At 47.2% G+C, this 13,353-nt stretch overlaps 2 protein-coding genes across 6 annotated transcripts in view; both read left to right on the top strand.

The window, feature by feature from the left end:
* Window positions 1-13,353, top strand: part of LOC119373314 (sulfotransferase 1C2) — a 321,565-nt gene that overhangs the window by 213,113 nt on the left and 95,099 nt on the right. The window lies entirely within an intron of this gene.
* Window positions 1-13,353, top strand: part of LOC119373488 (sulfotransferase 1C2) — a 60,652-nt gene that overhangs the window by 24,925 nt on the left and 22,374 nt on the right. For 2 of the 4 annotated variants that reach the window (XM_037643531.2, XM_037643528.2), the window contains exon 4: window positions 635-1,145. Coding sequence is in view for 2 of the 4 variants with exons in the window: in XM_037643534.2 (XP_037499462.1) it covers window positions 6,529-7,473 (945 nt within the window). In the remaining 2 variants the exon portion in view is untranslated. Of the gene's footprint in view, window positions 1-634; window positions 1,146-4,159; window positions 4,272-6,482; window positions 7,604-13,353 lie in introns of those variants that run through there. The other 2 variants (XM_037643534.2, XM_049410985.1) reach the window with 2 other exon arrangements.

The following is a 13,353-nucleotide window of genomic DNA, read 5'->3' as shown; positions in this document are numbered from 1 at the left end:
CAACAACCTACTCGTTGCGCAATTCGCGTTGTGTGACGCCTGGTTACAGAATTCGCGTTGTGCGATAATTGGTGCTTATTTTACTCTTCTACCACGCTATATTGCATATGCTAATGAGGTTCCTTCCCGACATGAAGCCTGTATAGGACCTTTCTGCAAAGCAGTTTCGAGCACCGGCATGGCTCAGAGGTTGAACACTGGGCTCCCACGCAGAGGGCCCAGGTTCGAACTTCGTGCCATCCTGGAATTTTTTTCTTGTTTCGCTTTTTTTTCTTATTTCGAGCGATACTGGTTACGGACACCGGCGGCAGCGCGGCGGACGACTACGGCGCCAAAAACGGGCGGTGAAATGATCTCATAACAGCTTTCGCTGTAATAGATAGATAGATAGATAGATAGATAGATAGATAGATAGATAGATAGATAGATAGATAGATAGATAGATAGATAGATAGATTTTTCCAAGACTAAAGACATTTCCAGAAAATGAAGAAGGAAATGAGAGGGTCACAAAAGCGTTCGGAAAACGACAGCGGTACTTTTGTGTGTATTCCGTACCTTTACCGGGTGTCTCATCGTTTGAAAAAGGTAGGGACCCAGATATGGATGTAATGTGTTTTTTTTTTTTTTTCAGGTGGAATAAAGTTTGGCCAGCTTTGCCCGGCGGTGCATAAGAAGATACAGAGGCACGGTCGGGAGAACCACACGTGCGACATCAAGCATAGAGAAAAGTCAGTTGACTGTTGTACAAGAGTGGTCTGGAACCTACCGTTGTCATGTGGGAAAAGCTATGTCGGGCAGACAGAGCGCTGCTTAGATAATAGAGTATTTGACCACTGTGCCTCTTTGAATGGACCACCATGTTCGAGCCTTTCGCTGCATTGTAGGGACTGTGCTGCAAGCCAAGGTTGACGGAAGCAAGTGTGCTGGCAAGATTTAACGGAAAAACGGAGCGAGAAGTTGAGGAAGCGTTCTGTATCTATAGATGTGGTGATGCATGTGTCGCGAGGCCATCGATAGTGTTGCAGCCCATCGAAATAGATTACCTCAGTGCTAGTCACTAAGACAACTTTTTCTTTCTCTCAGCACGTGTCTAGCTTCATGTGTGTATATGTGTGAATGTTCCTCAATAAATTTCAGTGGATAGTCTGCGTTGTGTATGTTGCTGTTTTGCTGTGTCCGTGTTTGTTGCGCTACGTTTAATAATGGCTTTCGTCCTCGTTCCCTCTAACGGCTACGCCTTCGACAACGGTGACGCCGTTCAAAGCAGGAACGGGCTCCTAAGAGCTGCGCTTCTAGCTGCGCTCTGAAACAAATACAATGCGCTGAAAAAATATGCCTTTGTGTCAGTTCACTAACGAGTACCAATTGATAAATATGTGTTCCTACGTATGAGTCAGAGAAGTACCAGCGAATGCGGCCGTGATATTTCGGTGACAGCCTTTGTCCGTTGGGGAAAGCACGTCGCATCAATGGTCATCGCTCCTTGTGTGGACACTGTACACAAGAAAAAAAAAATGGTTGGTGTGGCTTAACCGATGTCCAAGCTGTACTCTACGGTCATTCTTGCACGTTGAAATTGCGTACATTTAAAGCCAGAAGCGCCGGTGGTATGTAGACGGACTACGCCCGGTGCGCTAGCCGTAACGCTCGCTGGGAGTCTCACTGGGTAGGACCGATCACGGCGCATGTGAGTTGAGAAGATTAATGTTTATGCATTTCAGCTTCGAAACCTTTCTCACTGTTGCCTAAAGTGTAGCTGAAGTAAGTAAGTGGAAGTGCAAGAATTTCCAATGATGTTTTTCCTGCATGGGGATATCGAGGGACGGCTGCTCTTCTGGTCTCATGTTGGGAGGGCTTCCGAAGCCAAAGCTCACTTACTTCGCGTCAACTGCGTGGCGAAGTAACAAATGCCTGTCTCTGTTCAGAACGACGCCTATAAACGTATAGGCACTGCAATGAAATGAGCAACACATCAAGGATGTAAGACTGATATATTTGCGGTCCACGCGTAAACGTGCATTCGCTGCTGCTACGTGCTCCACAAGAATCACCGCCGTTATTACCACTACATGTATACAAAAAAAATGTCTTAGAATGCAAAATGACCGCCCATTTCTGTGTTGGGTTAACATATTTTCGTCCACATTCGAAAGGGAAACATTCAAATTGTCAGTGATTTCGCGTAAAAAATAGACACATCTCATCCTCTTTCTTTGCCAAGGTAGTATTTGTGACATATATTTGAGACCTGTTAGGACAGCATATATCGGTGCCATCGAATCAAGCATTCGGCATTCAGCGATACTGAAACACCTTGCCGCGCACCATACTGAAAGCACCGCGTGACACTGCCACAAGAAGTAATTCCTGCGTTTCCAGCGCTCCCTAGTGCGCGCCAGCATCACAACGGCGAAGCCAGCGCCCGCATCAATGCAACCCAGCTCTTTCCGAGGGCGTTCACCTAAGTGCCAGTGAAAGCGAGCGTGCACCAGCGTTCCCAGTGCGGTGCAGTGCCAAGAAAAAAAAACGAATGGGTGGCTCGCTGGGGGTACCGGAACGGCTCTGGTTCTTGCAATGGGGGCAGTGTGCTAGCGCTAGACCACAGTAACGTGGTTTTATTTCTTATTTTGCATGCTTTCTTTTAAGCGGCGGGGAAAATAACCGCGCAGCATGTGCATACATATGTTGACACAACAGATTGGATCGGTCGTTTTGGAATGTCCTCTTGACCCTAACGAAACGCACTCGAGCGTGAAGTAAAAATTAAAAATTTTGCATAAATGTTCGTTGTTAACCAATACTCATGCTTACGCAATGCTTACGCGATATAAAAATATTCTAACGAGCGCGAAATGACGGCACACCTGATGTCGTTGATTTAATTGAGCTCTGATTAACCACAATTTTGTTATATATTCGGTTCTAGTGACGTGAAACACCCTGTATATATGTTCCATAATTGTACAAGCGCGTGACATATACAAGATGACCCAGGTAGCCAGCGCGCAATGGGCGCAGTTTCTCGCTTTTCACGCTCAAGCAAAACACTTGATTACGATAACGCAACGTGCGCATACATTTAGCCTTTAAAAATCACCTACGTTTAAAATAATCTCTAATGCGAATTCTGAGCGCAGCTTCGTGTTGAGGCCCTGCCAACTGTGTTCGAAGCTTTGTCTATCCGAAGTTGTAGCAATGTAACACTCGTTACATATTGCCACAAAGACGCCAGCGCTCGAATACTACTGCGCACACCAGTCTGTGCATTGCAGGCGTCACCCGCCAGGGTGGTCTAGTAGTTATGGTGCTCGACTGCTGGCCTGAAGGTCGCGGGATCGCATCCCGGCCGCGGCAGTGGCATTTTCGATGGAGGCAAAAATCCTTGAGGCCCGTGTACTTATATTTAGGTGCACGTTAAAGAACCCGCGGTGGTCGAAATTTCTGGAGCCATCCACTTCGGCGTCCCTCACAAGCATATAGTGGTTTCGGGACGTTAAACCCCAACAATGATTACCATAATTGAAGGCGTCGCGAATCGAGCGAAACATTGGCAGCCCCGTTAGCACAAGCGAAGCCAGCCGCAGTGCACGTACCAGCCTGCATACGCGTAAACTCCGACCGAAGGGCCCACGAGCGTGACGGAGGAAGAAAGCGAGGTTCTGTGGTTCGTGATATCGACAGATTCCGCGTTCGCTCTCTTTTTTCCTCGTTCGCCTGATCGGTTACGCCTGCAACGCCAACGGCGACGCTGCTCAAGGCCTTACAGCTGCGCTCTGAAATTGGGCAGTCCTACATCGTTTTACACTCCTGAAAACATGGCGTGAGTGCAACATGGACTAGTGTGGTGACGTCTGCGATTGCGTGAATACTGTGTCGCTCCAATAAGGTGACCATTCAGAAGAGCAAGAGTGGCAGTCTAAACATGCTTTGAAAGGAATTCAGAAGCCAACGCAAGCTGAATGATTGTGAAATCGATGAGCCGTCATGCTTCTACGCAACCCCTTTCGCCACTTCCTCGACCGGCGCAGATAACCTTCGTAGACATTTCTCGGTCAGCCTTTCCACTCTATCTTCTCACGTGAACGGCCTTCGCATCCGCATAAACACGTCAGATCCCCGCAAGCTTTATTCGCGGTAAACGTGTTTCGTGAATGCCTCGTCCTCGGTGAGCTCGACGATTAAGGAGTGTAACGTCTTTTCGCCGTGCTGTCGGTGTTTGCCTGAACATAATCCACGCCATTTCTGTTTCTTCACGCACCGTCTACCAGGTAAGCAGCGCTTTGCCTCAGCGTCCACTCGCATTGTATTTAAACGTGCGTTGTCTGTGTACTCCATTTTCTTTCGTTGGCATACAATCACAAGGAATGCATAAGTGGAGCGATTGCAGAAACCCGCTTGTAGGCAAGTATGGCGATACGAGTGCTGCCCACCCCCTCGACTACGTTAAGCGACAGTGAAGTGGGTTTTAGGTAACTCATGTGTGACCTGTCTGTGCATTCCACGTTTCACCTAACCTACGGAAACGTTCGGCAATTCGCTGCAGGCTACGGACGCATTGACCTTATTTCTCAAAGGATGACGTTTCATTCGGTTTGTTGTGTAGTAAAAAGATCGAATTGTTTGCCAGCACCTGTCTCAACTTTTCCTTTATACGTCCCTTTGCTTAATGTTATGCTCCACATAATACGGAGGAGTATGTACGAAAAATTCCAATATATAGTCCTGTTAGCTTGTTGTGAGGCACCATGAATGTCGCTTTGACCTCCTTTGTTAGAATTGCAAGAGTGCCTACTTAGCTAGTAGGCCAATGCGAACGATTTTGCACATGGTATTCTTATCCTTCGTGCAATAAAATAAGCGTGAACTACAACCCAAGTTTTCCGGATATCATTTTGAACTGAAGAGCAACACCACAAAGCTTATATATCACACGGTTTGTTGATCGTTTTACCTGTGAGCTAGTCATTTACTCCACTTTTGGCAAGCTGTGGCGCATGCAACAAATTGATTTGATATATCACAGGACGGGTTGTTATGACAATGAATTATATATTTTTGTGGGACCGAGTTTTAGCCATCGCATTGAGATATCACGGCTAGAAGTCTAGGAGTCATATTATGTTCTACTGTAGCGTTTTGAAGAAATACAATAACTTCCCAATAAGAACCTTCATTTATAAAGAAAGTTGTGGCAATACAGTACTCAAGCTATACTTGTTGCACATATTTGCTCGAAGTGTATCTGTATTAGCTTGCATTCAATCTTCTGAAATGCTCTACAGATACCTTGCAACGTGACGCGTGTTGCACTCATCACAAATCTTGGGAAGCTACTGCAATGTATGAGCGTAACTCAACGGCCTTCGAAAATGCATGGTGGTTTGCCGAGCTTACGCCAGTATATAGGAATTTGCTGAAAAGTACCGTACTGGCACCATGTTCAACGGTGTTTGAGCAGCAATTACTATGCATCCTTCAAGCAGTGTCCAAGCTATACTATTGTCGGATACAACTTTAGAAGTCCGGTGAGGCTCCGCCCAGATGACCGAAGCACGGCAGCCGATCGCTTCCGCAACTAAAGAAATAGTCCCGCTCAGGCAATGAAAATCTTCATTGAATACGGGGTCACTGGCCGCCCGGCTCATAACGTCACTCTGGCGTGCACGTTCATTGGTGCAAGCTTATTTGCATCCGCTTTTGCGTAGGATTTCTAAAGTTATGTCACACTATAGTTATTTCGCGCAGCCACAAGCAGGCTGCTAATTTTCCGTGAGTATTTCAATTGCAAATAACTACACAATGCCTTTTATACCACACTTTGCGATCAAAAATCAATGAGTTATGCGCAGTTGTCCAAGTGGGTAAATTTTCGTATAATGCGGGGCAGTTACTAGTATCATACAGTGGTCTCACAAGGAACGGAATAATATTGAAGACAACGCTGTCGTGAACTTTGGAAACACCGATGCAGGAATCCCCGTCGTAATGACGGAACACTAAATCAAATTTAGCGGACGGGAACCGGTTTCTAGCAGCTTTGTGGCAAAATATAGTGCGAAACGCTTGCCTCGCTCACGACTTCCGCTGTTCGACTGGCGCCGAGCTAGTTGCCTTCCAGTTGCCTTCGCCTCCTCTGTCTTCTTGTGAAAGTAGTCGCCATAGCAGAAAGCACCTCAAAACACCAAAATAACTAACATATTACGAAAGTTTTTGTAATAAATCTGACTACAATAAACAATCTAGATATATATATATATATATATATATATATATATATATATATATATATATATATATATATCGTATTGTACATTGACTGTCTCATTGACATTTAATACTTGCAACCATTCACCAATCAATCAAAGAAATGCTACCTGCATTTATTGCCCATATTCCGCGCGCATGTTTCCCATTGATAATATTTAGTATGATTGTTCAATGCCCAAGGCAAAACGAAATCTCTGCTATTTTCTTTGCAGGTTCCACTCGAACATTTGCTTAAGGAGGCTGGTGAAGACCTCAACCATGGATTTTGTCTCATGCCGTGACGTGGACGGCCTTTGGATCCACAATTTCTTCCATGAAGATCTCATCCGCTCCGCGTTAGCATACAAACCACGAGAGGATGACATATTCCTCGCAACGTACCCAAAGTGCGGCACGACTTGGACACAGTACCTCATCCTCAGCATACTCACTGATGGACATCCACCGAAAACTGTTGTCGACTTCATGCTAGCGTCGCCTTTTATGGAAATGACAGGCGCCGAAGCAGCAGAGAGGATGGCCAGGCCAGGTCTCTTGAAAACTCACCTCCCGTTCAATTTCCAACCTTACTCGCCTCAAGCAAAATACATCTGCGTTACACGCAACCCGTACGACGTTTGCGTATCTTTCTACTATCACATGAAGGGCATGACAGCCAAGAAATACGATGCCTCCTTTGACAGGTTCTGCAAAGCGTTCATCGCCGGCAAGACTTCCTGGGGAGACTACTTCGATCACTTGCTCTCCTGGTACGAGCACCGGAATGACCCAAACGTCTTGTTCTTCACGTACGAGGAAATGAAGAAAGACACCGATTTCTGGACACTCAAGATTGCTGACTTCATGGGTGAACAGTACGGGAAGAAGCTGCGCGACGAGCCTGCCTTACTGCGGAAAATTATCGACGCGTCAAGCCTCAAGAATATGCAAGGCGTCTTCAACGAGCAGATGCGTACAGTAATAAAAGATATGCTGAGCTTGGGCCCAGACAGGGCTATCAAGTCAATGGAAGTTTACAGGGAAGTTATAGCTCAATATGAAGAGCCCCTGCACAGCGATGACGGGTTTGTTCGCAAAGGCATCGTGGGAGACTGGAAGGCTCATTTCACGAACGAGCAGATAAAGAATATGAAAACGTGGATTGCTGAAAAAACCGAAGGCTCGGATGTTATGAACTTATGGAAGGATATCGATCTACCATGAGAGAACGGCGACGAAGTGGGAACTTCATGTGGCAGTGCATGTACATAAATTGTCAGCTTTGGCCATCACTCGTGGTGGTGACTTTGGTAAATAAATGTCGCGGGAGAAGCCCTACGTTGTACCAAGGATGGGAAGAAAAACGGCAGAAATCGACAGCCCAACAGACTTTGCATTGATGCTATAGTTTTATAAACACCATACACTGTTTTAAATGCGAAGCACTTCTTAGCGAACCTCAGGCACATTGGCCGTTTCTATCTACGTATCTATCTATCTAGCCGCCTACGTCTGGGCGCTCTCCTGGTCGTCTCCATAACTTGTAATGTACTAAAATTGGCATAGCAGGGGATGAGTGTATGACGAACACGATTCTAACTGGTCATAAAAGCAATAACGCAAGAAAAACATTCGGCAGATACCACGCGCTGTGGAAATCAGTTTCATGCGAAGCAGTGAGGGAGTTCTATGCTGTACTGTATGGCTTTGAGCCAAGCGTTATGAGGTGGATCTAGGTGTTTTTGTAAGTGTAGCGGCTATGTGCACTTCGTGCGCTTATCTGGCACATCGACAACACTGGCGTTTAAAGGGTATTACGATGTGATGTGACGTCAGATTGTGATGTGACGTTAGATTACATACGTCAGTGTTATCGAAATTATGTGCGCTTTATGGTGCAATCATGTGAATATGACACGTGACTTTCGTTAATGTATTCCACCTGGATCTTGCAATGCTTCAATATAGCTTGCTGAATCATAGGAATACAAATGCAACGTTTATGAGACTGCTATAAAAGCGGAGCCACCACTGCCACCACAGACGTTAATCTGATATGACGCGTGTAACGTAGGAGTCCATATGTAGTGTTTATTGCTTTTTTGTAAAATTAGATAGCCAGCACCACAAACAAAGTACACGTTGCATCGACATTGCAGCGGACATTACATAGTTGTCCGGCAACCTTGGGCTGCGTCCCCTTCCGAGTGCTCTAATAATAAACCGGCACTTGCATATGAGACGCTCCAGGTGCCGCAGCGTCGTGTGGTCTCTCGTGTCTCGGTTCGTCTGTTCCTATAGCATGGCTTAAGCCCAGCGTCGGTTACATGGTGTCAGAAGTGCACGGTCTAAACGCGTCTTCAAGCCATGGAAGGACTACGCCCGCCGGACCATCTCGTATTTTCCGGGAACATCGCTGAAAACTGGCGTAAGTTTCGTCAGCGTTTTGAACTCTACCTCGAAGCCACGGAAAGCGAGAAGGAACGCAGTCAGAAGCAGAAAGCGGCGTTGCTACTCCATGTCGCAGGGCCAGAAGCTATCGAAGTATTCGACACCTTTGGTTGCACGACGACAGAAAAGGAGAGCTATGACACCCTTCTTCAAAAGTTTGAAAGCTATTGTCAGCCTCGCACGAATGAGACTTTCGAACGGTACTTGTTTCGGAAGCGCGTCCAGGCGGATGGCGAACCTTTTGAAAGCTTCTTGAGAGACCTGCAGCTAAAAGCACAGAGTTGCAAGTTCGGATCTTTGCGGGAATCCATGATACGGGATCAAATTGTGTTCGGAATAGCTGACGACCAGCTTCGAGAGCGCCTACTCAGAGAAGACTCGCTATCGCTGGAAAGTGCCATTAAAGCAGCACAATCCACAGAAATAGCAGCAAATCAGAAAAGAGTGTGGCAATCTCCGGAAACAAAAGCTGTTGAAGCCATCAGCAAAGAAAAAGTGTCAAGCAAGGACAAGACGCCGAACCAAAAAAGAGCCTGCTACAAGTGCAAGAGGTGGCATGAACCGAAAAAATGCCCGGCGTACGGTCAACGATGAAGAAAGTGTGGCCGCAAGAATCATTTTGCAGCGGCCTGCAGAACGAAGAAAATGGTCGACGATGTGGAAGAGACGCGCAGCAACTCGTCAAACGCGCAGTATGAAATCTTGCAAGTTTGTGCCAGCAAGAGCTCGGAATGGATTATAAACGCAACCGTGGACAACAGCAAACTGAAGCTCAAAGTAGACACAGGATCACAGGTAAATTTAATTCCTGTGCGTTGGCTCAAGAATTTCAGAGGCCACAAGTACGAGCTACAGCAGAGCAAGGCGACGCTACGCAGTTACAGCGGTCAAGCCATCAAGCATCTTGGAACAGTAGTGATGCCAGTTACTTACCAAGGCAAGACTGTGAGCCTGAAATTTTTTGTGGTGTTAAAAAGATGTGCCCTACTCGGACTTGCTGCGTCTGAGGACTTTGACCTCGTGCGTCGCACCGCGGAGGTATCGGCAGTGCTGTCTCATGTTGGACCGGGACAGGCAACGCTTCGGGAACGCGTCATGAAAGACTACCCGAACTTGTTTCGCGGCTTGGGATGCGTTCGAACGCCGTATAAGATCGTGCTTCGACAAGGAACGCGTCCAGTTATTCAACACCCGCGTCGAGTGCCCCACCTCCTCAAGCAACCACTAAAGGATGAGCTGCAGCGTATGAGCGACGCAGGAATCATCGCAAGGGTTGATGAACCGACTGAATGGGTGAGTCCCTTGGTTATAGTTCGGAAAAAAACTGGCGCTCTGAGAATTTGTATGGATCCACGGAACATTAATGAATGCCTCAAGCGTGAGCACTTTGAAATGCCGAAGCGGGAAGAAATTGAAGCCGAGCTGACAGGCGCGCGTATCTTCTCAAGATTAGACGCCAACTCTGGTTTCTATCAGATTCCGTTAGACGAAGAGAGCTCTCGCATTTGTACATTCAGCACGCCATTCGGGCGTTTCAGATTTCTTCGCATGCCATTCGGTTTAGCGTCTGCACCAGAGGTGTACCAGAAGGCCATGTGACAAGTATTTGATGGCCTCTCGGGTGTCAGAGTATACGTCGGTGATGTGCTCATATGGGGCTCGAATGAAAAAGAGCACGAAGAGCGTTTGAGGGCTGCGCTGGACGCGGCTCAAAAACATGGTGTCACATTAAACGCTGAAAAGTGTGAAATGGGCATGAAAGAAATAGTTTTTCTGGGCGATAAGATCAGTGAGAAAGGCATACAGCCATCGCCCGAACTCATCAGCAGCGTCTTGCAAATGCCTGAGCCAAGTACAAAGCAAGAGCTTCAGCGCGTCCTAGGCATGGTTACGTATTTCGGAAAATACGTGCCACATCTCTCAGACAGGACTACTCTTCTCCGTGAACTGTTAAAGCACGATAGAGACTTCGCATGGGGACCCGAGCATACAAAAGAGTTAGAAGCCATAAAGGAGGCTATAACTAGCTCACCTGTGCTTGCAGTCTACGATCCCAAAAGAGAATGTAAAGTCTCTACTGACGCCTCAGGATTCGGGCTTGGCGCAGCATTCTTCCAGAGGCATGGTTTAGATTGGCGACCAGTAGCATATAGCTCCAGACGCCTCACAGAATGCGAAAAACGATACTCACAAATTGAAAAGGAGGCGTTAGGCGTTGTCTACGGCTGTGAAAAGTTTCACGAATTTATATATGGCCGAAAGGTGCTCATAGAAACGGATCATCAGCCGTTGATTTCGATATCAAGAAAATGTATTGGCGACATGCCTCCTCGACTACAACGCCTGTTCCTCCGACTGATGAGATATGAATACCAGTTTGCCTATGTTCCGGGTAAACTTCTAGTCCTGCCAGACACGCTATCCAGGGCTCCAACTCCCTACTGCAATGTAACAGAGGACGAAGATAGCGATGTGGAGGTACATGCAGTATCGGTCCGGTCCAGTCTGGTCAGTGATAAAACCAGCGCGAGACTGGTCGAAGAGACAGCAAAAGATCCAATTCTCTCAGATGTGATCAAAGTCATTCAATCTGAGCATGAACAACCGCTTACGGGTCCGTACAAAGCGTACCGCTCAGAATTGTCGGTCATTGGAAAGCTGTTATTCAAGGGAGCCAAAGTGGTCATACCACGGTCATTACGAACAGAAATGCTAAGTCGCCTGCATGAAGGCCACTTAGGCATAAACAAATCGCTTGCGAAGGCGAGGCTGTTGATGTTCTGGCCAGGAATGACTCATGACATAAAGAACATGATCAGCAGATGCGAAACTTGCAAGATCAATGCATATGCTCAACCTGAGGAATCGCTCTTGATGAGAGAAATCCCCCATTCTCCATGGATTCGCGTTGGAGCAGATCTATGTCAATATGGAGGTAAAACGTACCTGGTGCTCTACGACGCGTACTCCAATTATCCGGAGGTTGAAGAGCTACAGAGTACTTCAGCACAAGAAGTTATACGCAAAATGTCGTCCATTTTTGCTAGGCATGGGGTACCACTGGAAGTTCTCAGCGACAATGGGCCACAGTTTACATCAAGAGAGTTTGCCCGCTTCGCAGCGTCATATGACTTCAAGCACATCACGTCGAGTCCTCGCTTTCCGCGTTCAAATGGACTCGCGGAAAAAGGCGTGCAAGTGGTGAAACATATCCTAAAGAAGACCCACCATTCAGGAGGTGACTTTTATCAAGGCCTTCTAAATTATCGCACAAGTCCTCTAGAATGCGGTAGCTCCCCTGGTGAACTGCTAATGAATCGCCGCCTCAGGTCTGGTCTTCCCGACTTTAATCCACTTCGCAGCCGAAAGGTCACAAAGCGCCCTCAACGTGATGAGCCAAAGGGAACGCTTTCAAGCCTTCAGCCAGGTGACATCGTTCGCCTGAGGGATGAGAAGGGATGGTCACGAAAAGCAACGGTGCTCGACCAGGTTGCACCTCGTTCCTACAGAGTACTCACTGAAGACCGTAAGGAATACAGGCGAAATAGACAGCATCTTCGCCCCACGTCGGAAGCCTTTACTTTTAGCAGCCTACCTGATGATGGGATGACAAGAGATGCGCAGCTACCCTGTAATTCGGAAGTGCCTCAAACGCCTGACCAGGATTACAACGACAGTGCTGGTTCATCTGCTCCTGTGACTCACCCAGCAGAGCAAACCACCCCGGCAGAAAGCGCTTCCGACACACAGCCTCTTCGGAGATCTATGAGAACACGTCGTCCAACGAAGTTCCTGTCTTACGACAAGCAGTTCAAGCAGATCTTCGAGATACAGTGTTGACCAATGCATCTTCGCCAAGAAAGGGAGGTGCAGCGGACTTTACATAGTTGTCCGGCAACCTTGGGCTGCGTCCCCTTCCGAGTGCTCTAATGATAAACCGGCACTTGCATATGAGACGCTCCAGGTGCCGCAGCGTCGTGTGGTCTCTCGTGTCTCGGTTCGTCTGTTCCTATAGCATGGCTTAAGCCCAGCGTCGGTTACAGACATTACGCCTGCACAGGCTGTTTTTTCCAAACCAGTCTATAGACCTGGCGTGGCTCTGTGGTAGAATACCTGATTTCCACCCAGAATGCTAGGGTTCGATGCCTGCTGGGATCCTTATTCTTATTCTTTCCATTCGTCTGGTAAACGCTGCCGATGTCGGTTTTTCTTCACGCTCTCTCATTTAAATTACGAATGTCTGTTCTCGCCGTTCGTGGGTAGTTATAAACTCTCAGTCACCTGTGGCGCATACCCATACACTGCGTCCCTAGGTAAACGGGTATGTGCCACACGTGTCTGGAGGAGAGGGTTTGTGAGAGGAGGAGAGGAGGAGAGGTTGAAGAAAGGAAAAGGCGCAACTTCTGCAACCCTTATTGGGAGAACGGCTCAGTACGCGACATGATTTTCACGTTATTCATCTCACGACCAGACAGTCATATTCGTCAAATCCTTTTACCCTCCCATGCCAATTTTGGTCTACAGCAAGTCAAGGAGCCGATCATGAGAGCACGCAGACGTAGGCGGCTAGATAGATAGATAGATAGATACGTAGATAGAAACGCTCAAAGTGCCAAAGCTAAGAAATGTTTCGCATTTAATACCTGTCGCGCA

This window comes from Rhipicephalus sanguineus, chromosome 11 (assembly GCF_013339695.2).
Source record: "Rhipicephalus sanguineus isolate Rsan-2018 chromosome 11, BIME_Rsan_1.4, whole genome shotgun sequence".
NCBI classification, from domain to species: Eukaryota; Metazoa; Arthropoda; class Arachnida; order Ixodida; family Ixodidae; genus Rhipicephalus; species Rhipicephalus sanguineus.
The sequence above is the reverse complement of the archived record's forward strand: the minus strand, read 5'-3'. Positions and strand labels throughout refer to the sequence as shown.